Genomic DNA, 27,977 nt, shown 5'->3' on the forward strand with positions numbered 1-27,977 from the left:
CTCCATGGTGTTTGCATACTTTTTTTGTTATTGATTCTGAATTTTCCCTTTTCAAACTTAAGCTGTTAATGTTAATAATTCTATCATTAAAATTGCAACTCTTATGATTTTAAGATAAAACAGTATTTGGGTGAGTATTTGACGAAATTTAGACTCGGTGCCACATTCTTCATGTCTAACTGGATAAATATGAGAAAGAACTGCTTCTTAATTGGACAAGACATTTAATTGCATTTGCTGAATAAGATTTTTTTTTTTTTTACCTTAGTGAATGAGGCAGCATCTCAGGGAGGAAAAGCGCTTTTATAAACATTTTAGTCCATAACAAACAGTAAGTATGTCATTCCTTTTAAATTCATATGTGTGTGTGTGTGTGTGTGTGTGTGTGTGTGTGTGTGTGTGTGTGTGTGTGTGTGATCAGCCAGTAAAAGTACAGGTCAGTTTTGGTTCAGGTTCTGTGTGATCTGTAACATGAAGTAGAGCTGAAAGAGAGTGTAAGAGCAAAGAGGTTGTAGGGCACTGAAAAAAGGCCGTAACATTCCAATGTTGTTTTCAATTGTAGCAGTTTTACACAATCTAGGCACAGAAAATGTACAGTTATCAATCCAGTTTTCAAGGATATATATATATATATATATATATATATATATATATATATATATATATATATGTGTGTGTGTGTGTGTGTGTGTGTGTGTGTGTATATATATATATATATATATATATATATATATATATATATATATATATATATATATATATATATATTAAAGTCACAATGTTTGTCTCGGTCAAAAGCGGAACCTGTTAGAAAACTTCAGAAGCTTTCAGTCACACTAGTAACCTGGGGGTGCACCCTGTTGCGATTGCATTGAAAGAGCCAGGCTCCCTGCATTCCCCGGTAGCGCTTAGCCAGCAACACGTACAGCACTGGATTGACACATGGGTGCAGGTACTGTAGCACTGTGCAGGTAAAATAGAACATCTCCCAAGCTTGGCCATGTCTGTAGAGACCCAAATACACACACAGCTCAAGGACATAACCAGGCAGCCAGCACACAGAGAATGTCCCAGCTGCCAGGAACACCATAAGTGAGGCTCGCCGGGTGTTCCGCGCACTGGCCATAGACATCACTGGGCTCTTGTGGAGAAACCGAGCCAATCGCACATAATTTATAGCAATAATCAGCATTGGTATAAAGTAATACAAAACAAACTGACTTAGTATGACTTGATAGTGGTGCTCTGGGGTGGTGGGCAGGCAGAAGGTAAAGTTGGTGAGGCCTGGGCCGAGGCGCTCTTTAGTGGCAAATGTACGCAATGGCAAGCTGATTAAGAAGCTCAGAGCCCACGCCAGGATGAGCATCAGCACAACAAGGTCTGTAGTGGGCGGTTGATAAGGGTTGGTGATGATCATGGCTCGAGCCACTGAGACAGCACATAGTGAGTAAGTGCTGGCAGCCAGCGAGAAAGCCAGCAGGAACTGGTAAATCTTACAAGATGTGTCGCTTAGAGGCCAGGAGAAACTGATAGCTGATTGCAGAGTGAAGGGGATGAGAAGCAGCGTGAGAAAGTCAGCCAAAGCCATGCTGAGGATCAGCACATCCAGTCGATTCTTGCGTAGGGTGTTGTGTTTGGCAAAGAGGGTGAACACTAGCAAGTTAGCACCGAAGCCCACACCCAGGATCATACCACAGGTACAGGCGAAAATCACTCCATAGTGATTACTGAAAACCTGCAAGTTAACAGCTTAAGTATTTAACTGGCTTTTTAAAAACTTCTCTGTTTTTTTTCCCTTTTTTTTTTTTTACAAATCCATGATGGTACCACTTATTCTCATATAAATTCCTTTAATTGCCTATTAACATTAACATTCTTTATCCAAGTTACTTACCATAGTTGTTCAGCTTAAGAGAAACCTGTGTTTCACCAAATATCCTTGCCAATTGAAGAACAAAGTTCAAAAAGTACCATTAAAATAAAATGAAATGTGCTGTTGTGCTGTGAAACTGGTGTCATCATCTCAGATCTCAGTTGTAAGAGATGAGACTGCCCATCAGGATATTCAGGCAGTTAGTCGCAATTGATCTAGGCATATTTAAAGGGGCAGAAACAGATTTATGCCACAAGGGCAATATTACATGTACAGGCCCAAGAGCCTTGTGTATGCTTTAATGCTTGAAAATTTATAAGCATAATTTGACTTTTATTGTACAAATTTATACATGTTAAATTAAATATACACCATGAACACTAGGGATGCTCCGACCAGGATTTTTGCATCTGATACTGATAACCGATTTCTTGTCATCATGATTGGCCGATACTGATCTCGATCGTTCAAGCTTAAGTGATAAGTGATATTTAAGCTTTCTGTTGATCGTCACTGTTAACCTTTTTTTTTTCAGATAAAGAAATACCTCAGATGTTGCCTCGGTTATATTATTTACAGTAATGTTGTAGATTATTGTTTTAATTGAGAATCAAATAAATAAGCAAAAGAAATAATAATTTTACCATGAACATTTTAATAGGCCTTAAAAAAAACATGGCAAATGGTGAATTTTTCATTGTTTCTTGAGACTTCATAATAATTCCACACTGGTGATGACACGACTGCAGTGCTAAAGTTGAACATCATCTTGTGTTTTACGTCCTCACGTGTTTTATGTCATCAATTGTGATCGGTTCGTGAGATCGGCCAAATTTCGAGACTACCAATCAAGTCATAGAATGTGATTATCGGCCGATACAGATTGGCGGGGCGATCGATCACAGCATCCCTAATGAACACCTACTATCAAAATTATACATACTGTATGCTGGTTTTCTTTCAAATGTTCAGACATAGGGTGAAAATGTAATTTTAAAAAACGTAGAATATATAGAATATATTAATATATAGAAAATATATAGAAAAACATATATATGTAGAATATATTTTCTGGGGCTTTTGTTTATGGGTTAGATTCAATTGATTCATTCTGTCTCTTACATCATCCGTTCTGTCTCCTGCATCATATAATCAATTCTTCTGCTAGAATGAATTGATTTGGGTGAAGCAATATCCATTCCAGTAACAGACGGTTATCATTCTCTGCTCTTTATTGCAACTTCTTCTTAAGCACTCAGGATGTTGACATAAGGACACATTATCATTTGCTTCCATTAACATGTATTTTAGTGCATGACTGTTACCACTATATTTACACATTAACACTAATATGTGGTTGGAGGCAGTGTGGAAAATACATATTTTTATGCAACTACACTAAAGAAAATTTAATGGATAAGAAATCACTGATATTTTTGGGACTTCCATTGCCATGGACTCTTTTTTATTCAGAAACATCACATTTCTCTTCATGACATTATGCTCATGTGTTTTATTGATGATGCTGATAATGGAAAGCATAGCAGGAGCTCTTTTTGTAACAGAACTGGAGAAAAATCAAAAGTATCAAAAGAATACTGACATACAGGAGGATAGCACAGATTTCTAAAGTGCATTGATTGAAACTTGTAGAAAAGAGCAGCATTGTGATACCTTTACAGAATAAATATACAGTTCTAATCAAATAAATAAAAAGAAATATGGTTGATAGTGTAGTACATGAAAAATACATATGGGTTTTTATGATCTCAAATATGGACTGGATGGCACAGTTGCACAACAGGTATTGTTGCTGTCTCTCAGCTCCAGGGTTTTGCATGTTTTCCCTGTGTCTGTTTGGGTTTTATTTCCACCCACCTCCAAAAAACATGCCTAAAGACAAATTGGTTAGGATAAATTGCTCCTATATGTGTATGTGTGTGCATGGTGCCCAGTGATGGACCAGCGTTCCATTAGTTTTTCCCACCTCGCATTGCCTGGATCAGCTCCAGATCCACTAGGACCCTGACCAGGATAAAGCTGTTGAATTAATGAATGAAAATATGAATTTATTACTATATAATCAGATTCACCTTTCCAGTAAAAATAACAGCATTGCTTAAAGGCTAAATAGTAAATGTATGTAACTGTGAGTCAGACAGTGCATGGGACAATTTATACTGTGTTATGCTGATAAGAGACACTAATCTATGGTAAAGAGTTTTAGAGACCATGGTCCAGAGTGTTTGATGCCATCGTTGCCTCTTGTTTCACAGTCTTCTCCTCACTTACTGCCAGTTGCCCTGCTTAGTGAGCACTTAATGCTACTTGGGCTTGTATTGAGCATGGCCATCCTCTTCGTTTATTGCTCTCTCTCCACTTCCCCAAGCATACTCTCTTCTTTCTCTTAGTGGCAGCTGGCTGCTCTTTGTTGGTCTCCTGTGGCAGGATGTCGATTGTACCTGTGCTCTCTAACTGAAAGTCCAAAAGAAAGTCTTTGGTGCTGCTGCCAGTTTTGGGAGCTTGGGCACCCCAGGTTACATGCTGGAGGTTGGCTCCACTGCTGGACGGAGCATCCCACACATTGGCAGTGTGAACCTGTTCAAAAAGCTCCTGCAGCCAGAGTCGTCTCTTCCTGTCCTGCAGATAGCGCCCTCTGTCATGCATAAGTTGGGCTTGACTCACTGAGCGTCTCCTAAAATATTAAAAACAAATCCACTTATTATGGACATTTGCTCAAGCTATCTTTTTCCTTACAATATATCAGTGAGGTGCATAATGTTATTCTCAGTCTTTAGTTAGTCTTTTTTTAGTCTGTTATTGGGTTCTCTGCTTTAGTCCTGAGGTACCACTGCCTTGAGTCTCAAAATTTTCCCAACTGCCGTCTTACTGTTATTAATACATACTGATTAAAAGGTTTTATATTATATGATAGATTTTTCTGGACTTTTTTTGGACAGTTATGGTTTCTTATCTTCTTCAGAATGGTTCACATTCCCATAGCGAAACTCACTGTTAAATCCTTAAGGGTTCCTGCAGAGAAACAATCAAAGAACCAGTAAAGGTTCTAAGGTGTTTTGTTTTTTTGTTTTTTGTTTTTTTTAAAAGAAAGAAAAAGTTTAGATAGATAAAATACAGTAATATTAAGTCCTACAAACAACACTGTCACTTTTCCCATGTAAGAACAGACTCTTCAGTCCTATTCAACCACCTGTAGGATCGTCATTCTAGTGCTGCATGAAAAGGTTCCAGACCATACGAGACCATTCCATCAGGGAGCAGATTAAGAGCTCAGTAGAGCAGTGAAAAAGTTTGAAACTGTGCAGAGCAGTTGGTTCTGGAGTTGAGAACCCCCTGGTTTGAGTAATTCATGTCAAATGAATGTTCCACTTGGAATCAGAACTTCAAGTGTAAATATTGTGTTAAGTGTGGTCAGTCCTCTCAACAATCATGATAATTTTTAATCAACAGTGTGTTTACATGGCGTCAACACATACATTCTGTTGCTGAGAGCATGTATAGGTTGCCCTTGGACAGGTAGAGGGATGCTTAGTAAGAGCACAGCAAAACTCCACTGCCTTAGCATCATGCTCGTCCACAAAACTCTGCAGACCCTCATCTGGAAAAGAGTCAGACTACAGCTAAATATGTTTCAAACAAACAAAAAAAAAAGATATTATTTATGCAGATATTGATTTAAAATTATATTCAGAAACATTTATATATAATTTTCAACATGCAGTTTGTAGTAAAGCAGTTCAGTACTGGTCACTTTCTTCAAAAGTATTTATATGACCTCTTTATGATACAATGATTCATTTATTATGCACTGTATTGTAAGGATGTGATATGATTTTATAATTGACATAAATGTAAATGCTTCAATCACTATGGATATATTTTATTAATGATGATAAAATTATCAATGATACAATGGTAAAATTCTAGGGCATAATAAACGCCCTTTTTAAACCTTTCTCAGTTTACAGATAAACAGAGTAAGAAATACATTTATGTAAACTAATCTATTTAGTGTATTTAGTATATCTAATATCTAAACTTATCTATCTTATATAAATTACTATACTGGAAACGGTATGGAAGCAATGTAATAGCAGTTTTCAGGGTTTGAATTTTAGTAGGTTAGGCAGCATGAGAAACTTTTTCATGGAAAACATACTTACATGTACTCCAGCAGAGTAGTTCAGTGTGTTCTGCAGCTCATGGCCATTTTTCTGTACCCCATACATGTAGCCTCTTTCCAACTAAACCATGTCTGGATCACATTAGCTCTTGGCTGAACAATGGTATATCCAAATGTAGAACGTCCAGCAATCAGTAAGCCAAGCTCAGCTGAAGTATTTTTGCCTCCAGATGCGTGGTGGAGAACCTGCTGGCTGCTCACACTTCTGAATGGGATTTATGGCACTCACTCTAAGCTGTGGGCGTCTCTGATGCTCTCCAATGGTCCACCAAACAAGTCTAACAGAATGAGCAGGGAAAATGAGAGAGAGTGCTCTGTACTCCACTTTGACTCTGTGTGTGTGTGTGTGCCTGCCAAAACGTATACCAGACTGACACCACACACACTCTGAGAAACTCACAGGCACACACCTTCAGTGGAAAGAGGTTGGCTCACAGGCTCCCAAAGAGGGGGATAGGGGAACACTAAATAATGGACAGAAGAGGGCACAGTAGCTCAAACCTGTTCCATTTAGACTCACTTTTTTAAGTGTTTATTTGATCTCTGGTTAAATGGGATTTCATGATTTCTACTGCAATTACAATTAATTGCAACCATGATTCAGGTCACTACCATTTCAGTTCAGGTCATCAAACTGTACTCATGTCATAAATACGCTGAACAGAAACAGAAGTGGAATTTTAGAGCCAGAGCTGGTAGAAACGTGTACTCACTGAGCAGAGAGAACAGAGACCTTCCCTTCCCAATAGATGTACAGAACTGGGTGAAAAAAGCAAACAGTGTTGGCTGACCACTATCCCAAGAGATCCTAACCATAACCTCAGTGAAACCCAGCCTGTGGGTAGGTCTCCTGCCCACCTCATAAGCAAACCTCATAGCCATTTAATGGTTAAGGTGGTTTTTGAAAAACATACAATTCAGTAACACTTCATTTACTTATTTATATAATGTGTTAATATACATTAACCTGTTAATCATTATTAATGGGATCTATCTGTAGAAATACTTTATTTAATTATTTAATTTAACTATTGTCACCACTGGTTATAATATAACCAGGTAAGAAAAATCTAACAAAATATTCTAATGTCATTATTTGAGTAAAATAGCGGTATTTTTCTGTATTTTTGTGTCTCTGTTTTTTTTTTTCTTCCATATTTTTGTAATGCCACTGTCAACTATATCTTCTGTAAGTCAATCTGGGTAAGAGCATTTGCTAATTGCCATAAATATGAATGTATCTTAACTGGTGGAGGATCTCGACTTCTGTTTAGTTGCAGTATATCATGAAAATAACCCATCAATGATACAATAAACTGAAGGTAAGTGACTCTTACTGGTGAAGACACATTTATTAAGTGGTGAATGTCATTTTTGTCATCTCTAAGTAAGAATAATGTCTAACAAGTGTCAAATATGTTTGTTCCCATCACTTCTCATTATATCCATTCTTGTGCTGTTTGGCCAGTTGTAGCTTGATCTGTTCTATAAACACACAAATAAGTGACATAAAGATTTGCTCTTGGCATCGTAACATGCAAAGAGCAGTTTGGCTTCTGCGAATCCATAGAGCTCCAAGTATAACCACAGGTAATTGAACTCTGTTACCAAGAAAAGCCTTTTTTTGTAGGAGAAAAACTTTGTGGTCTGCTCACTGAGACAAGTAAATGAATAAAATGTGTCATTGAACACCCTCTGTGTTACCCCATTGACCACTGGCACTTGACCCTCTCAGCACTTGGACAAACTCTGATACAGCACCTGCACTGGATTGGTTCATCTCTATAACCAGCTTTAAGTGAATGATATGTCACTTGAGAAAGAGCATAGCTTCGGTCAACCAAACCACCCAGTATGCAATCTTGCTGTGAAATTATTAAGACTGATGTCCCCAGCAAGGCCAATATTTTTTGTTCTACCACTGAACGTCGGCAATTTATCATTCAAACATCCCACTGGTTTGTGTTGTGTAGGTACTTTTGGACCACAGTTCAGTGGGTTTGATTCTGTGCCAGAGACAACATGACCACCTTGCCAACAGACCGTTTAGAGCCCAAGCTGTGAATGCTTGTCTGAGAGTTACAGTAAATCCTTTTGCTAGCAGCACTAAGAAGTTTGGAAACCTACAAGGCTGCTGTGCCCACCCTCCCCAAACCTCCCACCACCTTTTTACTTCTTGAATCTCACTTCTATGTTCTAACTATTTTGCTCTTTACTAGACACACACATTATCAATTAGCTTCATATGGGCATACTGTTGTTCTACATAAAACATGGTTAGTCAAGTGAGTTTCTTAATGGGCGCTGGAATTCAAAACTTGTGGTGCAATTTCCTAACAAGAATCCTGCAGCCAGTTGTCATAAATTAAGAATCTGAATGAAGTAGCAAGCATTATGTCTGTTTCTTGCATGGGGAAAAGTGTAACATTTATTACATGCACCAGCAATGTCACACATCAAGTCCTTTTTTCTCTCAAGATGAGTAAGCAATAATCACCTATATTAATAATTACATACTAAATATACTGAATTTGAGGTTTTAAGATTTGTGATTGAGATTGAATTCTGACTGTGGTACAATACTCCACATGTAACCTCTGCAGTTATTGACAACTTGTAATGAGTTCTTCAGACCAAGCATTAACAGTATGTTAGGGGAAAAAAGAATTCATTTTTCACTTGTTTCAGAAAAGAAAAGCAGGTGGCATCCTATGTGGTCTGTCAAAAAGTTCTGCGGCAATTGAACCACTTGCACAAACATGTCTTGATTTTATCTAATCGTCTGCAGGGAAAACTCTTCCAGTAAACGGCTGGTTTGTTCAGCAGCCTGCCACCCAACCATACGTAAACTACACAAATATTTGCTACATAATGAAGTGCCCCATCTCTACTAATTAATTCAGTGCAATAACACAACATCATCTTAGAACATGTAAAATAATTTCCAGTTGAAAGTTGAAAAAGCTGTAGGTGAGGTAATTAACCAGATTTTGGGGGATCATGCATCATAGGTTTTACAGGTTCTCGACCTCGTCCTCTGTTGTTGAGAGGGGGGCTTGAGGAGAAGTCTGGGACACGGCACACCGAAGCTGTGTGTGCTGCCGCACAGTAAGGCCTTTTGCTGGCTGCCATGGCGTTGGCGACCACAGAATTGCAGTGTTTACTTTAAAGCTGGTGCATAAGAGAACAGCAGACCACCGGTACTCGCCACCCGCTGGGCCCTGGGCAAATCCTACGGCTCATCTTTGTTGACAATGGCTCAGGAACCTGTCGCTTAAACAGGGCCAAGCTAAATTTAGCAACAAACTGAAAAACCTTCCTCATTCTTAAAAAGCGGTTTAAGTTTCCATTGAGAGAAGGGTTCAGTAAAGTAATACAACAGTCTGAGAGAGGTTTTTTTTTTTTTGCTTATCTCTAATCAATATGTGAGGAGCTTTTCTTTTTATTAATCAATCCTTACATACCTTCTCTGTTTCACAGAACAAAGCATCTGGAATAAGACTGAACAAGTCCTGTGTATGAGAGAGATCAGATATCAAATTCTAATGTTTGTCTGCTCCGTACCAACAAAACTTAAATGAACCTTATTCTGAAATAGCATATAGTTATTTTTATGGAAGGGGTTTTAAGATTTGTCTAAGTCAGCAACAGTTGAGAAATAATGTTAGCAACTGTATTCAAGCATAATGGGTCCTATAATCATGGCATGTTGAATCAATCAGTTTAGTTGACTGTTGCTGTGTAGTCTTTATAAGCCAGATCCTGTTTCTTAGGAAAGTAGGACGGTTCTGCTGGTAAAGGTAATTGTGTTTGGCATCATGAATGAACACTTTGTGCCAAGCTCTGTACATTGGATCTCCAATGTGGAATTCCAGCGATAACAAGCAATAGTTACAAAAATGGAAAACGGCAAGGTAACACAGTAGGTGGGCAAAGACATGGGCTTGCACCTATTCAATGTCTGCTAAAATGATCTGACAAAGTTCACACTGCTTTTGAATGCAACCCTGTATTGACACAAGTTGACCTTTATCAATATCTGCCAAACAAAACAGCACGATGGCTCAAATAATAATTGGACAAATAAATGGAGAAGTTGCTTGGCACACGATTCGTACAGAGGTGGGCTGCCAGGGTTCGGGAAGGGGCGTCTCACTTTCCTGAAGTGAGAGATGTTGACATCGAGGTGTGTGTCCTATAAGTACAGTTTGGACTGTCAACAGGGGAATATACTGTGCAAAGGCTGCAGGATAGGTTTTTCCATGCCAGGACAAACCTATTCAACTCATGTGAAAAACTACCATCTTTCTCTGGCCTGATACCAATGGACTGATGGTAATTAGTTATGAATAACATCCTTTGAGGAGCCTGTTGCTTTAGGGTTTGTCAAGAATAATGTCTTCACTTCTCATTTTGCACCATAGTAGAGCTATCCTTAAGAGAATATTGAGTAGCACTGCCACCTGAGCTACCAGCCAACAGCTTCAGCAACCTCACGTAGAGAGGTGAAATTGAGACTTATGTCATGTCACCACAATGGGATGATGGCCATTACATACTAACAGACTTTTGGATCAGTTTTACAATAGAATATTAATAAATAGTTTTTTGTTTAAAAAAAAGCAAACAAAAAACAAATTCTCTTATTTAAAAATTGTATATAAAATACTAAATCCAAAATGTGATATTTTCACATTAAAATAAGCATGTAATTGTTGATTTAATTCATCTGATACTGATGTAATTGCTTTTAAAAGTCATATGATAGAACATAATGATACACAGTATACTGTAAATATATACCCAAGTGACCAGTGTTTGTGAATAAAATCTTACACTCTGTGCACCAATAATGAACCTTTATGACTTACAGTTGAGGTCATAAGTCATAAACTTGCATAATCTGCAAAATGTTAATGATTTTTTTTTAAATAAGAGAGATCATAAAAATTGCATTTTGTTTTGTTTTTTATTTAGTACTGCCCTGAATAAGCTATTTCACATAACAGATGTTTACATGTTTACACACGACACAATAATAATTGAATTTACACAAATTAACCAGTTCTAAAGTTTACATACGCTTGATTCTTAATACTGTGTGCTGTTACCTGAATGATCATTGATTGTTTTTATGTTTTGTGAGAGTTGTTCATGAGTCCCTTGTTTGTCCTGAGCAGTTAAACTACCTACTGTTCTTCAGAAAAATCCTCCAGGTCTTGCACATTCCTTGCTTTTCCAACATCTTCTGCATATTTCACCCCTTTCCAACAGTGGATACAGTATATGATGTTGAGATCCATCTTTTCACACTGAGGACAATTGAGGGACTCGTACACAACTATTATAAAAGGTGCAAACATTCACAGATATCCCTCTTATTTAAAAAATATCATTAACATTTTGCAGATTCTACAAGGCGTATGCAAACTTATGACCTCAACTGTATGCTATTTTCGTCTTGCCATCTTGCTCCACATTTGAGGTCAACTGGTCCTGCTCAGCATTTTAATACATGCCACATGCATATTAAACATGGGAGTGTGTAATCAGGTAATCAGGTTTTTCCTTTAATTTGTCACTTATCTGTGTCTTATGACATCTTAGTTTAGCTGAGTGCAGCTAAAGATTTATTGACTTTAACATGATATTTGTTCTTGTTAATTTTTGTAAAATGCCCTTTTGTTTTTTTTCCTCATATCCTTAAGCATACTCTACATAAAACTCATGAAAGTATAGACATATACATTTCTGTGAATGCTATTTACAGAAAATTTACATTTTAGGACTTATGAGCAGTTTTAAAGTAAACTGTGACATTTTGACAATTATGACATCTTAGTTTAGTTTGTACAATATTGTTTACTTAATGAAAATCCACAAACACAAAAATGTAAAATGGACATTTATAAATATGTCATCAACTCTATAATTTATACTACTTTTCTTTTTAAAAAACATTTTATACACACAATTATTAATAATTGCTTCGTGTCTCTAAGATCCTTTTCTGAGGGCCACACTGTTATGCTTTAAAAGACACTTTTCTGTTATTTTTGGTTTATTAGGTATTTTTCTGTATAAATGAAATACAGTAAAAGCTGAGAAGGTGCTTCTTAGAAGCTTGGCATTTTTAAAGCAGCACTGCCACCATGTTATTGGCAACACCATGCTAGAGAACCCAGTGAAGATTAAGCCCTCAATTTTATGTGGTTTGAGGCAGAATATAAGCATCAGTTCTATAAGATATAGTTCTTCCCTGAATACATATGTCAGGTCAGCGAGGTGTGCCACCTCAAACCACTCTCATAACCACAGTGAAGTGGAATGCAAAAACACCAGACAGTGGTCAAAATCAACACCCAGACACACACGTATATTCTTGCTTCATTGAGTATGTGTAGGCTGTGAAAGTGAGCTGTGAGGAATTGAGCCCAGCAAAATGTAGTATTGGGTCAAAGACAGGCAGTGGAATTTAAAAAAAAAAAAAAAAAAAAAAAAAAAACTGTACGGAGTCCAGTGACAACTCTGCTCAGACCCACATTCAACCTTTCAGTGTTATGTTCAAACATTACAATATTTCTTTTTAATTTGGTTATACATAGGAATACATTTATGACTGTGCCATATGGCTAATTATTTCTTCAAACCCGAATTTATGAAATGTCAAAAAATGTCAGCAGTTTGTAAAAAGTAGTTTTTTTTAAAATTATTATTCTTATGATACTAATGGCTACTCTTAAGCTCTTCAAGTCTTAAGATTTTATTTCTATGCAATACCTAAACTCAATATGTAAAAACACATGATATTTGTTCTTTTAAATTTTTGCATAATCTCTTTTTGTTTTTTTCTCATGTCCTTAAGCATACTCTACATAAATCTCATGAAAGTATAGTTACTACACTTGTCATAAAACACATAAAAAAAACTCTTGGAATGGTAAAATATGTACTTAGTTCCAACTCTAACATAACTAATATGACATTTGTGTGAATGCCAGCTCATTTACATTTTATTGCTTATGAGCAAATTCTCTATGGTATGAAGCATGCATTCATCTTCAGTAACTGCTTTACAGCATTGGATCTGGACCCTATCAAGGAGAGAATACAACATGGATGGCATGTTTTTGGAAGGTGGGAGGAAACTAGAGAGCCCAGAGGAATCCCCCACACTCAGAACGTGCGAAACGCTACACTGATAGTAACTTGAGCTCAGGACTGAGCCAGGGACCCTGGAGCTGTGAGGTGGCAACAGTACCTGCTGCATCAGTGATTCACTCACTGGTCTGAAGCACATGTAATTTATTACATTCAAAGCACATGTTTTTTTGCTGAATAGAATGGTTTCGTGATATCATTTTATTTATTTATTTTCTTATACATATCATATGAAATTCAGTTTTGGTGAAGGACCCTCTGTCCAGAGCTTGTTTTTATTACTGACCGAGCTTCATGATGTGTGGTAGGGTGAATCAACCTGTTTTGTGTGTGTGTGTGTGTGTGTGTGTGTGTGTGTGTGTGTGTGTGTGTGTGTGTGTGTGTGTGTGTGTGTGTGTGTGTGTGTGTGTGTGTGTGTGTGTGTGTGTGTGTTCAGCTTTTGCTGCTTGTCTGTGTTGCTTTCTGAATTTAGGTTCATTTGAATTAGCTTTAGTATTGTAAGGCTGTATCTGGGTAAAGAATGAATGAGAGAATCTTATCGTACTAATGTCACAATTTGTTAGTTTGTGTGGTGTTATTACTTATGATATGCTTATTACTGAAAATAGCCACTACTGTATGTTTCTTTTTAAAAATATGAAATGCTTATAAAAATGTTTATTTTGCTATCTCTGAATTTAGCCATTTCCTTAGTTCTGAGTGGATCTTCATTCTAATTCTATATCCTTCTGCCATACCTGTAATGCTGAAAACAGTAAATCTTATCTTCAGTTTTTACAAGACTATGTTGTGACTGTTAAAAAGCATTAATTTAAACTCTAATCCATTTTATTAGGATATCAAAGTTTTGAAAGGTTACACTGACCTTATCACTGCAATACTTCTCTTCAGAAACCTATGTGACACCCATGAGGGAAACACTTTACTCTTTCTGTTATCAAATCCTTGAACTTTCTTCTACTTTATGCATTTTAATGAGGACAATTTCCTGAATCATGTAGATTGTACATTACAAAGGAGCTGAGTCTGAGGCTAAAAGCTACTGGGTCTGAGATTTAAAGCCCAGAAAGCAATCTGAGCTATAACCTATTGATATATTTGACTCAGCTAATACTGATGATTCAGGAAGTAATTTTGTACAACTCACAACAACTCACAAGGAACAGAGCTGTCCTTATAGTCCACTTGCCAGTCATCTCACTCATTGTGTATCACTGGAGCATGAAGATCATATGTCTACAGTTGTGTCTAGGAGATATTATAAAGACTTATAAAAACGTAGCAGTAGATACACCATGTTCAATTCCAGCCTCAGCAACATATGAAGAAGGCCCGGCCCCTGCTTGCTCCAAAGTGTGGCTGACAGGCTCTAAATCAGTGTTCACCAACCCTCTTCCTTGAGATCTACCTTCCTCCAACCAAAATCTAACACACCTGTTTTAGTTGATCAAGAACTTCTTAAGGCAATGATTAGATGGTAGATCTCCAGGAACAGGGTTGGTGACCACTGCTCTAAACTATCCATAATTGCACTCTTTTGCACAATCCTTAACCTCAGGTCCAAGGCCTTGATGATATCAGACATCAACAAAGTTACTGCTTTTATCCAAGAAGTTCATTCTCTCTTGGACAGGGTCATCAGAAAATAGACCCCACAGTTCAAAACAAAGGCTTCTCATGAGTATGCTTCTTTGTTCACAAGAAAGGTGGCAGTTTCTGCCTGACACTTATATTCACAATCTTTTCTCTTTTTCTCCATAAAATATTAATAAAGTCTGTTAACTCGATGTGTTCACAGTAAAACAACTATATATATATATATATATATATATATATATATATATATATATATATATATATATATATATATATATATATATATGAGGAAATGTGTTTTAAAATGAGTGCATTTTAAGACAAAAAATCACATATGTAATAATCTGCCTAATTTACATATTTTAGTAAATTTGAAAAATATTAGAAGAGATAATTATGATATGGGACCTTAATTCTTAGCAAATTATCTGACCCTTGGCATAAACATTTCCATGTCCAAAGGTTAAAATTCCCTAACATGCTGAGCATATGATGAATGAAAAGAATCCAGACTAGCGCGTCAGCAGCCTGCCAGTGTCTCTAAACACGGTTAAGGCCGCCATCTTGAGGAACTTTCGTTTTGTTCCACACCGGCAATCCTGGGATAATAAATAACCCCGGAGATACACAAACGGTTTCGAAAGGGGGCTGTATGTTAAAATGGCTTCCCCCCTAACATTTTATTCTGCTGGACTCGCGTCTTTTACAGCCGTCCAAACAATCTAAACTGAAGTGTTGTGTTACGGAAGGGGACGCGCGCCCCCGCGCCTTCATCGAGCCCATTGTCGCGCTCTTTGATGCGGCGGTTGGTTGTCGTTTGCTCTGCACCAATCGGGGAACGCGTTAATAAACCAAACTAGCCAATAGGCGCTGGTTTTATTTCACAGTGTCAGATAGAGGCGCGCACGGGGCATCAGGATACAGCAAACCAGTAACAGAGGTAGTTATTTGTTCTTACTTCTGTATAAACAAAGCAACGCTTTGGAACATAACTGTATGTTATTTATTAAAAGATGCGTGTTGGGCGGCGGTAAGAAGCCGTGTTGGGAAGTAAAGAGTAACATTAAGTGTTTTGCCGCGTAAATCTGTGAGTCTATTCAAACGCGGCGGAGCGCTCCAGCCAGTTTGACGTTTATCAACAACCGCGCAAGTTCATTAACTCTTCAAGAGGGGTGTTGTGTGACTTGCTGTTGCGCTTTATTTACTCTAAACTCAACTGGCTTTTTTATTAGATCCGCTGTGTCTCCTTTGGTCTGGAAACAAGCCGGTAAAGCATGGCGGAATTCCTTGAAGACCCGTCCGTTCTCACAAAGGACAAGCTTAAGAGCGAACTGCTTGCCAATGATGTTCCTCTTCCCAGTGGTGAGCACAGGAAAGATGTTTATGTCCAACTTTACCTCAAACATCTGACCGTACTGAACAAGAAGCACTCTCCAGCCGAGACTTTCTCCAGTGACGAAGAAATAACACCGGTGATCTCTAACAGAAGTCGATCAGGAAAAGTAGGTGTGATTTTATTATTAGTTTTTGTTTTGTTTTGTTTTTGTTTGTTTTAAGACCCCAGAATATTCAGTTCATTAATGGGTTTGTGATCAATGTGCAGAAAGCTACAAGAAAGACTGATAAGAACCGAAAAGAGGAGGTGGATGTTGCTAGTCTGACCGACAGCGAATTGAAGGATCAGCTGCTGAAGTATGGCATCAATCCTGGTCCAGTAGTCGGTAGGTTTTCTGCCCTACAGTGATTAAAAAATACTCAAAGTCCAGGTGAGATCGTGTTTCCCCAGATATTACACAACAATTCACATGAAAATAGACAATGCCTCATTAGACTTATTGTTTCTTGACTTGAAACTGTCAGCATCTTGTTTAAGACATTAAACCTTAACAGTTTGCAGTATGTACAGTCAATAGGTCCAGGAAAAATGGCTTAAAAATTTTCAAAGTGCATGGAAAAAAGAATGCTAAAGTGTCAAGGAATATCACTACCAACAATGGCTATGTTTACATAGACATCAGTGTTGATATTAATCAGAATTTGGTAATATTCTTCTTCTTCTTCTTCTTATTATTATTATTATTATTATTATTATTATTATTATTATTACTATTATCAGTAGTAGTAGTAGTAGTATTGAGTCATGTAAATGCCGCAGTCAGATTACTCGATTCAGATTAAGACAGTATTCTGATTCACCAAATACCAATTCCCACACCTGGAATATGACTGTTTTAATTGTAAATTTAAACACCAATTAATCCACTGAAAGGAGATATATGTGCATGCTGAGTTTGCAAGGAATTGTGGGTGCTAACAGATGCTTAGCTGTAGGCCAGGTATTTAGGAATGGCAGCTCAGGCCTATTAAAACAAACATGTATACAGGAATATTCCGATGCCTGTACGCATATAAATATTCAGAATAAGGTCGCACACCGAACCTAGACCTTAAACGGAATTTGATTAAACATAGTCAGTAAAGCCGTAATTCAGAAATGGGGTAAATATACACAAACATGTTGCCAGAGTCTGGAAGAAAAATAACTGGGAGAAAACTGTCAACTAATGTATTTACATCACATTCAGACCAATCTTTTGGTTGTTGATAACATGCACACTCTGATACTTTTGATCCTTAAAAAATAAAGGAACTTGCATTAAATATCTTGTCTTCTTCAAAAATGGTTTAATCTTTTTTTTAGGTAAGCATTTACAGATTTTTGCTCTCACCTGTATGTTACTGTATTCATAAATTTACTCCAATAGAGTATTTACTTCAGTTAATTTTTATTTGCTATTTTTGTTATTATTACTATTATTATTATTATTATTATTATTATTATTTAATTCATTTTTGTTTGTTTTGGGGTTTTGTTTTTGTCCATATGCAACAGCGTCAACTCGTAAACTTTATGAGAAGAGACTTCAAACACTGTTGGATCAGCCTCCTTCAGAGATCAAACCACCTGAACCCGAGACTGCAGTTCCAGAGACGGTACCTGTGAAGGCAGACGGCAGTCAGAACGGCAACACGCACACGGTGGAGGATCAGTACAGTGACCAGGAAGAAGGTAGTAATATTCTGGGCTATTTTGCGTGTATACTAATAAATGTAGTTTCTCCTAAATTCACAGTTGTTGAATAACTGCTTATTCAGAATGAACAGAAAGGCACAGTGATTGTTTATCATGCTTCTCCTATAATGAAACAGGAAATGCAGATTTTTAAACATTTATTCATGGATGTAGAACAGATAAGATTCTTCTCACTCCATCATATAATAAATCCTAAATGAGTATGGAGAGACTATAAGAAGTATGCTGAATTGAATAATCCAAACAGTTAATAGCTTAAAGATGGTTAGTTGTTTAAAAATATTTTGTCTTTTTTTTTTCGTGCATTTGTCACTTAGATTTCCTTGATTTTCCATCCATTTATTTCTGCTGTTATTGTTTGTAGATGTTGAACCAGTACCAGAGCCAGTTCCAGTAGCACCAAAACCTGTGAGAAGCAGAGGAAAATTGACCCCCTTGACCACCAGGACAAGCAGCCGACACAGCAGTAAGGTAAAGTGTGGCACAATATTAGTGGATAATTAATTGCCGTAGTACCGCAAAACTGCTAGGAATCCATAAAACACTAGAAATTTAAAATACCATCTGTAACATGATATGAAAGTTTCTCAAAATAACTTGTTCTTGTTTGAAAACTGTCTGTACAGGTTTTAAGTTGTCTGTACAGAATAAAGTGGAAATTACTCAGTTATGTAGGCAGTTCTTATGTTAGGTGGTAATTCCCCAGTTCTTGGACAGGATTTCGTCATTATGCAATACATGGCTTGTTATCGTTATAGACAGTGACTGTGTTCAAAACTGAACAAGCGATCTGGTTAAAGTGAAAGAACAGTGTGTAAGGCCACAACAAACCATGCAGGTGTTTTATGCTAGTTCTGTCTTTAATCTTAAAAGCAAATGCAAGTGATTGACAATTTGACTGCAAGTCCTTAATATAATGTTTTCCCCTCTACTTCTTTGTTCTCTTTGTGTTTTACAGATCAAGCAACCTTTGAATTACCTCTCTAATGAGTCCTTGTTATTTGATACTATTGTTCCATTTGACCATAGGGCCAATGACTGACTTAAATATACAATTGGTAATTTTTTTTAGCAGGTAGAGGAGACAACAGCAGTTCACGAGCAGTCATTTTCTGTGGACAGAAGTGACCTTTTAAAAGAAATATTCCCTAATGAACCTCCTACACCCACAGGCATTAGGTGAGTATAAATCTTAAGATTAGTTCAGACTGAACACATCCCTATTTACAATTTGGTTTAGATTAGTAGACTTCTCCAACATAAATATGATGAATTGAAACATACTAGATTGCTACAGTAAATTCAATATCACACCTTGTGCGAAGTAATCGAGTCAATATTACCAAATTTATGGACTTAAAAAAATATTTTAAAAGTATTATGGCTCACACTATCTGTTACTTGTGTACAGTGCTACCTGCCGGCGGCCTATCCATGGGGCAGCTGGGCGTCCAGCGAGGCCGCTTGACCTCTGGCCAGAGGAGTCTCTCCTACAGCAGCGTGTGTTCACAACCACCAAGTCATCACTCACACACAGTCACAGCATCCCATCACATGCTCCATCATTCTCTCCACCGTCTGAGCTGCGTCCACGCCGTCGCTCTTATGCCATCTGGCTCAAACTGCTGGTATTCCTCCTGCTGGCTGCCTCACTTTACTATGTCTTTCAGAATGTGAGCAATGAGCAGATCGACTCCTGCATGCTCTTCTTACAGGACAGGGTGGTCACACCCTTCCTAACTGTTATTGGTGTTATTAGTCAGGAAGATAATTCTGGGAGCGAGTGAATGCATCTTCTCCCAGGGTGTGCATGAGCTGTCTCTATTTTCAGACTTGTGCCACATCCCCATCTGATAGATTGGAGAATCAGCATATTGTCAGGGTGTGTGTTTTATAATTATTTCAGTCCAACTTCTCAGTCATGTCCAATTGTGTGTTTTTAATTAGTCTTTAAACTGTGTGAACTGTTTTTATTTTTCATCTTGCCTTTTGTTTTTACTGTTTTGTAGCAGGTCATCAGGACAGGAAGAAATAGTGATTTTTGTAGCCTTGTATCATGATGAAACAATTGCCACTATGTTTGCCTGTAGCGCTTCTAGACATTCTCCATTACGAAACAGATTTGTTTTAGATATCAACAAAATGCTTTTCTAAGGGGCATTAGTGTTGTGTTAATCACAGGCATTGAAGCTCATCACAATGTGAGTTTAAAATATTGGGGCATGCTAAAAAGTACTATTTTGTGTGCAGTGGATTTTTAGTAAAGATTACTGTATGTACATACATTTTTACTGTGCAGGTTAATTTGAATATGTTATCAGGATAGCAAAGACAGCTTTGGTAATTGTATCTTTTATGTTTCTGTCTGTGTGTGTATAGTAGCATGGAAATGTGCCCAAACTACTGGTTCTTCATCAGACTGGCTGGTTAACATTTCTACACTCTCTGCTCTACTCTCAGGTTATAGACGTGATTTTTATTCATTGATGCATGACTGGTTTTGTGTTAGGTGACGACTCATCATGTATGTTATCTATCTGTATTGTGAAAGTATACTTGTCAAATGCTATAAGTCGTCATAACACAAACTTTAACCGGCCTGCCTGCTTTTTCCTATCTGGGGAAAAACACTGGTTATCATCTAGGTGAAATATTTTCTCTGCTGCAGCTGAAAACAAAGTCAGAAGGTCACATTTGTGTCTGTTGGACAAGCATGAAGTAGTGTAGAAACTTTTAGTTCAAATAAATACATTTACAGTAAATGTTTGTTCTAAAGATTGCAATTTTTTTATTATTTGTATTTTACTACTTGGATTTGAAAATGTTTATGCATTTTAACTGCAATATTTTTCTAAGGTTTTTTTTTCCTTCTAAAAATACCTTTTTAAAGACAGGCAAATAGTTCAGTGGAATGGAAGGTGCTAGTAAATTGCAGCAAACATTTAAGTTTAAACCTGCTGTCTGAAAGGCAGAAAGTGTTTTTTAAAATGGAAATAAATTTTGCACTTTGTCACAGGGCAGCTAATAGGATCTAATGGTTAACTGGAACGTTTCATTCTGGATGAACTGAGTGTTTATCAATTGTTAATTACAATAATTGTGCACAATAAAAATAAGAAAGACAGCTGAACTCTTATTTTATGTTTTCTATTATTTAGTTTAAATGAACTGTTTTTTTTCTGTTGGTATGATAAGGTCCATATTTGTCATGCATAAGAAGGTGAACCTATTCCTCTACCATATATCCAATAGTGTGTACAGTTGTGTATAGTGGCTCTTGGTAAAGCATGTCAGAAACGTGAGTCTACACTCGTTCAGTTTGTTTGACCTTCATCGGCAGTAAAGTCAACAGCAGGCTGTCTAATCTTATAAATGTGTGTAAAATCTGTATTATGAACCGGGATTTTGGACCACATTCCTGTTCTGCGGCTTTGAGGTTAACTACAGCAATAAACTACATTTTGGTACATTGTTTTTATATATAATAATATATATCAGTATTATAATATTCTAATGAGGCTCCGCCTGTCGTCAAATCTGATTGGTCAGGGTGGTATGTGACGTGAGCACTTCCGCTACTCTGAGACGGTTAGACGACGCCGGTACTGTGCACGAGCTCTCTACGAGCGGCCGGTAGAGGAGGACCTAGGCGCCATTTTGCGACGTGTTTAAACGTAAGGACTTTTTTAAACATAATGCCGGTTTTCTCTTGTTTCTTGTAACATTTTTCATAGGTTATATACGCTGTTGCGTTTTGTGTCTATTCCGCTTGTCCTTAAAATAAATTTTTACTCCAGGAGGCCGTCCATTCTGAGTGACCTGCCTAACAGGCTAATGCCGAAGTGCCGCTAAGCTAACGGCTTGTCATTGAAAAGTGTAATGTGGAAGATAAGACTCCTAGTTCGATAGCTGTCTATTGATATATTTTATTTTATTAAAGTTGGTCATTGTGGTGGTGTTTACTTTATTTATACCAATGATTAGATTTTATCTAATTTGTGCTTTTACGTTTAGCTACCAACAAAATGTATCCCAGCACGCTGCTACACCTGGCCCGAGCAAATCCCTTCAGCGCACCGCTGTTCACTCTGCAGAAAACGGAGGAGTCCTCACGGCCAGCCGCTAATGGACAGACCCGCAGCCTGGCAGCAGCTTCAGTGGCTGGTGGGTTGCTAGAAATGTCGAGGTTTAAACTTCTACAAAGATAATGCAGAAATTTTTTTTTTTCATTTTTTTCTTACTGCTGCTAATCCATAGCTTGTAGCATAGCCACTGTTGGTCAGTCATTGTCAGCTCTATCTAGTTAGTTATAGTAGTTAATGGAGTATGATGACTAATTTCCTCATCAGTCCTGTTCTTTCACTATTTCTGTTTTAATGGCTGGATTATTGCTTCAGTGGACTTCCATGGCACTGGAGGTCGCAGTTAAAAGGTCAGAATGTTAGCAAGCTAAAGTTAGCTTACTAAATCGAGATGAGCTAGCGTAGCGTTAGCAAGCTAGTTAGCCTGAGTGGCTAGATTGCTCAATACCTTATTTTCCCCATTCGCTTCTCTTTTAGTAGTTGGTGTATGCTGCGTTTATCGATTCGTGGGATTTTAATGTTTTTGACTGCCTGGATTTTGTTTTGTTTTTTGCCAGTAATATTCCAGGCCTGGTTGGGATTTCCGTGGAGGGCAGTGAAGGACAAAGTTGGGTCAACTTGGTGTAATAAAAATCTGGGGGAAAGTTCATTATGTGATTCTACTCGTTTACCGGTAACATTTAATTTGACATGCAGCCAATAAATGTGAAATAATATTAATAATAATAATAGTGTGCGCTAGCGAGTACATCGCGTTCTCACTAATGCGCACTAGGCACATGACCACCGCGCAACACCATCGGCTCCTGTCGATATTTATCACCTGTGCTGTAGTATATCTCTGTTGTATACTTATATACTGTAGTTATTGGATCTTCTGGAAACCCTATTCCCCCTTCTTTTTATCACAGCAGCTTAAAATGTATGTCCCATTAGTTCTTGCAGAAAAACAATACAAATGTAACGATTCTCTTTTGGATATTTTAGTTTTCTAATATGATGTAGTCTAAGGCATTTTACAATAGGAAGTAAAGGTGAACGTGTTTGAAAATTAATCTAAAAATGGTTGAAGGTTCAGGAATTTTAAAGGGCAAAGAGTTTGTGTTGGTAATGCCCTCTCTGTGACCTCCCCATCTGTGGAGTCATCTAAAACACATGGGACATGCATTCAATCTGTTTAGGATATCTAAAATCATACAGATGCTGGGAAATTTAGTTTATGACCTTAATCACTAATATTAAAGTGTGCTCTCTCACCATTTCACTAATTTCCATCAAGACATTGTGTGAAGTGTCCAATGATTGTAATGTCGTGTTTCTCTTCAGAGGGAGACAGCTGTGAGTTTGGCTCACAGAAGTATTTCATCCTGTGTGGCTTCGGTGGGATTCTGAGTTGTGGCACCACACACACAGCGGTGGTGCCGCTCGACTTGGTTAAATGCAGGCTGCAGGTCCGTTTGTGTACGACTGCTGGAGTCATGTGGAGTGTGTGGCCCCGGCACTTACCCAGCATGTTACATATTGTGTTGTGATGCATGAGCATGTGTGTGTTGTGTTCTTCATATAACAGACTCTGGTGATAGCTGTGAGTTTGGTTCATCAAAATACTACGCGCTCTGTGGCTTTGGGGGCATCTTGAGCTGCGGTATCACACACACAGCTGTAGTGCCCCTTGACTTGGTCAAATGTCGGCTTCAGGTCTGTATCACTTTGAGAAACAAAAGTTTGGCTAGTTGTAGATGGTCGTTATCCATTTTAAGCAGGCATGAACAGGAGAGCTTTATTTGTATACGCCTACTGTATTTATTTTTTTACATAACGGAATGTTGAACAATTAACTCTGACCCTTTTTGGGTGCTTTGTGTATTGTTAAAAGTTGTTGGGTTCTCTTCATGCCTTCTTACAATGTGATCATTCTACTGATGTCAAGGAAACAAACCAAAACCTAACTTTTTATTGTTGTCATTTTGGTTTGCATGTAAATCTTATTTTCAACCTGAGAACATGGAGTGCACTCATTATAACCAACCATTTCACAGAATGAAAATGACCTTTCGTGTTTCTGTATGTGCACAATGAGCTGCTCCACTAATTGAATGTCTCATTTAGGTGGACCCTGCAAAGTACCGGAGTATCTTTACTGGGTTCTCAATCACGGTCAGGGAAGACGGTGTGCGGGGACTTGCTAAGGGATGGGCGCCCACTTTCATCGGATACTCCATGCAGGGTCTCTGCAAGTTTGGCTTCTATGAGGTGTTCAAGATCCTGTATGGGGACATGCTTGGAGAGGTGGGTTCCCCTGATGTGACAACCTAGTCTCAATACGAATCTGTTCAGACAGATGGCAGATGTAGATCACTAAAGGCAAAACATGCAGGTGTGAAGTTTCAGTGTATTGTCAGAAAGTGTACATTTTCACCGTATGTTTGTAGGCGAGATTGTTCTTTAAAATTTACCCAAATGCTCAGTGCTAATGAGTGGTCAGGTTAGTCTGCTTGCCTCAACGTATAAATTTTCTACTAATGTTCTCTTAGCAGGCCACAGTTTAATATTCCTTGTTCTGCTCAAACAGGAAAATGCCTACTTGTGGAGAACTTCTCTGTACCTTGCAGCCTCTGCTAGCGCAGAGTTCTTTGCTGATATAGCTCTGGCCCCTATGGAGGCGTGCAAAGTGCGCATCCAAACCCAGCCTGGCTATGCCAACACCCTGAGGGAGTGCGCCCCCAAGATGTACGCAGAGGAGGGTATCTGGGCGTGAGTATCCCTTTCTTTATTTCCAAAGACTTGTGGGTTGTTCATTAAATTAACATGGAACAAGTGTTGGGTAAGATTTTGGAGGCAAAATCGCTGCACATGCTCCTTAGATCCACCTCTGGGGAGTCTTCTAGCTCGGAGTGTCACAGCTCCAGGATGGGGACTCCCAACAGCTTTTCTGGCTGGACAGTTGGAGGTGCTTGAGTCATTGGCATGTGAGAGCAATCTACCTGCTCCTTCAGCCCAGTTTCTGCCCTGGCTCCCATAGTGGACATCACCAGGGTAGACAAGCTGGAGGGCGGACAGCATAAACTTTCTTCCACCAAGCAGTCTCTTTTAGATAAAGGTGTTAAAAAGATTGAAATGGAATCAAACCCCATCTAGAAATCCAGTTATCACTTTGTAGTTCAAGAACCATACTATCTTATTAAGGCAAATTGCTGTATTTATATTTGTTTGATGGCTTTAACTTATAGCTGTCAACACTGATTTGGCTGGACAGTGCCATTTTATTTTTTATTGTATTGCCCTCCACTGCCTCAGTGGTGCAGCACTGGCTCCAGTTTCCAGTGGAGAAAATACATATATGAATGTTCCTTTTGCAGGTTCTACAAGGGTGTGGTTCCCCTGTGGATGAGGCAGATTCCCTACACCATGATGAAGTTTGCCTGCTTTGAACGCACAGTTGAGATTCTGTATAAGTATGTGGTGCCCAAACCCCGCAGCGAGTGCAGCAAGCCCGAGCAGCTGGTGGTCACCTTTGTGGCTGGTTACATTGGTAAGTTTGGCTGATCACAGCCGTGTTACAGCGCTACACGGACTAGGCTCGCAGCGTTGTGGTGGTGGTGGTTTTTTTTTTTGTTTTTTTTTTTTGTTTTTTTGGGGCAATCACAACAAATAAACAACTAAAATGAGCTTAAATCTTACTGTACCACAACTGCTGTGTTGTGTTATTAAAGGGCAGGTGTGAAGATGCATTTGAATATTGACTGCTGTGGTTTATTTCTTCCTCTGTAGCTGGTGTTTTCTGTGCCATTGTGTCCCACCCTGCTGACTCTGTGGTGTCTGTGCTGAACAAGGAGAAGGGAAGCACAGCAACTCAAGTGCTGAAGAAGCTTGGGCCAATGGGTGAGTGCTTTGTGCCCAGTGTTAACATTTCACACTTGAGTACTTGTATTGAGTACATGTATACCTTCAGGATGTCTGCCTGATGGAAAAAATAATTTAATTATTTGCAAATTATGTACTGTAAACTTTTGATATGATGGGTGGGGTCGGGGGTGTTTTACATGGATCACACGCTCCTTAGATCCACCTCTGGGGAGTCTTAAAGCTCGGAGTGTCACAGCTCCAGGGTTGGGGCTCCCAGCAGCTTTTCTGGCTGGACAGTTGGAGGTGCTTGAGTCATTGGCGTGTGAGAGCAATCTACCTGCTCCTTCAGCCTAGCCTCTGCCTTGGCTCCCATAGTGGACATCACCAGGGTAGACAAGCTGGAGGGCGGACAAGAACTTCTAGTGTTAACATGGAATGAGTAGTCTTTAGTGCTTGTTTCTGCTGACTTTGCTCCTTTTTTTTTCCCCCCTAGGTGTGTGGAAGGGTCTGGTGGCCCGTATCATTATGATCGGTACCCTGACCGCCCTGCAGTGGTTCATCTATGACTCTGTGAAGGTATACTTCCGTCTGCCCCGCCCTCCTCCACCCGAGATGCCAGAGTCTCTGAAGAAGAAGCTGGGTCTCACAGAGTAGAGAACTGCTCATTCCCCTGTCCATCACGTTCCCTCCTGTTTTCTATATTTAAGCTCCCACTGCTACACTGTTCCTCCCAGGCTGCTGCTTGTCTCAGTCATCAGGACACTGAGAGGGATTTCCTCCATGTGTAGAGGTTTCATTTAGATTATGACGAGTGAATTCCATCTGATTTTAAACTGTTTGTCAATAGTATGATTTAAAAGAGCGATCTGGATATTACAGGTGCAAAGCTGTTTCTGTTCGGTTGTCATTTTGCACATACTTTCCTCAACTACAAGAATAACTGATATCCAGTCCCAAAAGTATTCCATGTTCACACACTGACTCGGAGTACAGCAGTGCATCGTTTGGATATTCATCAACTAACAGGGATGAAATAAAGAATGTCCAATTAATATCACATTGTCTTGAACTCCTTCAATTGTGGGTTGTTTTGTCCTTTTTTTTTTTTTTTTTTTTGGTCTTATGAGAACCAGAAACTAAGATTTAGCACTTTGCTTGTTTAATGGGGATGTGGTTACAATCCACTTTAAATTTGATTCAGAAATTCCCTTTAGTCAAAAAATTGCAGCTGTTTGAGCCCTTGAGTCGCGGCTTAATTGTGGAAACTGACCTGAGTCCAATTTCCATGCAGCTCGAGGTGTTGGTTTTATATTCATGAATATGCGTTTGGGGTGTCTGGGTGGGCAGGCATGCCATGCAAATCGTATTCAAAATCTCACCTGGTTGTCTTTGGCCAACATAACCAGTGTCCTCTTTAAAGCCAGGTGTTCTCCTTTTGATATAAAACTGATTTACATCAGCAACATGAATAGACAACCTACCGCACAAAATAGTGTCTATTTTTGGTCAGTAGTTTTAAGAACTTTATTCGAGTGTTACATTCAGGTCTTGTTTTTCCACACCTATATAACAATTTGGTTAAAGTCTTCTGACTTACAATGCACCAATTCTTTAAAATTTCTTAAAATGAGCTAGGCTAGATAATGTGTTTAATGACCATTGGTAAGTGTTCTTGAACAGGTTCTCTAAATTGGTTTCTCGAATGTTTTGCAGTTAGGGTCTTTTTAAATTTATGGACCCCTTCAGTACAGATTTATTTTAGAAACTACTAAAAAAAATTAGTCACATTATTTAAATGTGTAGGAAAATATTTTGCCTATGTATTGAGGTTTTTTTTTTTTTTTTTTTTTTTTTTTTATAAAATAAATGAACCAAACAAATTTTTATTAACACCATTATTTGATTGCATTGACATGATTTATAACTTTAATAATGGTTGGTTCTGGTTTACACTACTGTGACAACTATCAAATTGCTAATCTCTTGGGGTCATGGATCCCACTCTGAGAATCATTGCTCTAGACTATAATATAGCTTACATTATGCATTACAAATTGCAATGACTTGAATCATCATTGTGTTGTAGACCTCACACTCTAACAACTCATCCTACTTTTTGAG

General features: G+C 38.3%; 4 protein-coding genes and 2 non-coding genes across 9 annotated transcripts; 4 read left to right on the forward strand and 2 right to left on the reverse strand.

Moving 5' to 3' along the window:
• Positions 1 to 817: 817 nt before the first annotated feature.
• On the reverse strand, positions 818 to 4,129 carry LOC108274568 (galanin receptor 2a). The gene is made up of 2 exons (XM_053685933.1): positions 4,105 to 4,129; positions 818 to 1,749 (listed from the first exon to the last, which is right to left on the reverse strand). Exons 1-2 carry the CDS (start codon positions 4,127 to 4,129, stop codon positions 818 to 820), a joined length of 957 nt encoding a protein of 318 aa, XP_053541908.1.
• Positions 3,384 to 5,481, reverse strand: pthlhb (parathyroid hormone-like hormone b). The gene is made up of 2 exons (XM_017484810.3): positions 5,371 to 5,481; positions 3,384 to 4,568 (listed from the first exon to the last, which is right to left on the reverse strand). Exons 1-2 carry the CDS (start codon positions 5,460 to 5,462, stop codon positions 4,181 to 4,183), a joined length of 480 nt encoding a protein of 159 aa, XP_017340299.2. The 5' UTR covers positions 5,463 to 5,481; the 3' UTR covers positions 3,384 to 4,180.
• A 10,193-nt stretch (positions 5,482 to 15,674) lies between these two features.
• tmpob (thymopoietin b) lies at positions 15,675 to 21,058 on the forward strand. Of its 2 annotated transcripts, none has more exons than XM_017485663.3 (7): positions 15,675 to 15,774; positions 16,067 to 16,336; positions 16,438 to 16,555; positions 17,728 to 17,904; positions 18,293 to 18,399; positions 19,001 to 19,107; positions 19,340 to 21,058. In XM_017485663.3, exons 2-7 carry the CDS (start codon positions 16,109 to 16,111, stop codon positions 19,713 to 19,715), a joined length of 1,113 nt encoding a protein of 370 aa, XP_017341152.1. In that variant the 5' UTR covers positions 15,675 to 15,774; positions 16,067 to 16,108; the 3' UTR covers positions 19,716 to 21,058. The 2 variants fall into 2 exon arrangements, with proteins under 2 accessions (XP_017341152.1, XP_017341153.1); XM_017485664.3 differs by having other exon boundaries at positions 19,004 to 19,107.
• A 389-nt stretch (positions 21,059 to 21,447) lies between these two features.
• On the forward strand, positions 21,448 to 26,913 carry slc25a3b (solute carrier family 25 member 3b). 3 transcript variants are annotated; one of them, XM_017485667.3, is made up of 8 exons: positions 21,448 to 21,602; positions 21,943 to 22,092; positions 23,337 to 23,461; positions 24,120 to 24,299; positions 24,583 to 24,764; positions 25,370 to 25,542; positions 25,782 to 25,892; positions 26,350 to 26,913. In XM_017485667.3, the coding sequence occupies exons 2-8, from the start codon at positions 21,954 to 21,956 to the stop codon at positions 26,508 to 26,510; spliced, it is 1,071 nt and encodes a 356-aa protein (XP_017341156.1). In that variant the 5' UTR covers positions 21,448 to 21,602; positions 21,943 to 21,953; the 3' UTR covers positions 26,511 to 26,913. The 3 variants fall into 3 exon arrangements, with proteins under 3 accessions (XP_017341156.1, XP_017341154.1, XP_017341157.1); XM_017485665.3 differs by lacking the exon at positions 23,337 to 23,461 and adding an exon at positions 23,581 to 23,708 and having other exon boundaries at positions 21,449 to 21,602; XM_017485668.3 differs by lacking the exon at positions 21,448 to 21,602 and adding an exon at positions 23,581 to 23,708 and having other exon boundaries at positions 21,951 to 22,092.
• On the forward strand, positions 24,861 to 25,071 carry LOC124628933 (small nucleolar RNA SNORA53). The gene has a single exon (XR_006983702.1). It is a non-coding gene; the product is annotated as a small nucleolar RNA SNORA53 (small nucleolar RNA).
• Positions 26,060 to 26,270, forward strand: LOC124628934 (small nucleolar RNA SNORA53). The gene has a single exon (XR_006983703.1). It is a non-coding gene; the product is annotated as a small nucleolar RNA SNORA53 (small nucleolar RNA).
• Positions 26,914 to 27,977: the final 1,064 nt, after the last annotated feature.

Source organism: Ictalurus punctatus, chromosome 14 (genome assembly GCF_001660625.3).
Source record: "Ictalurus punctatus breed USDA103 chromosome 14, Coco_2.0, whole genome shotgun sequence".
In the NCBI taxonomy this organism is placed as follows: domain Eukaryota; kingdom Metazoa; phylum Chordata; class Actinopteri; order Siluriformes; family Ictaluridae; genus Ictalurus; species Ictalurus punctatus.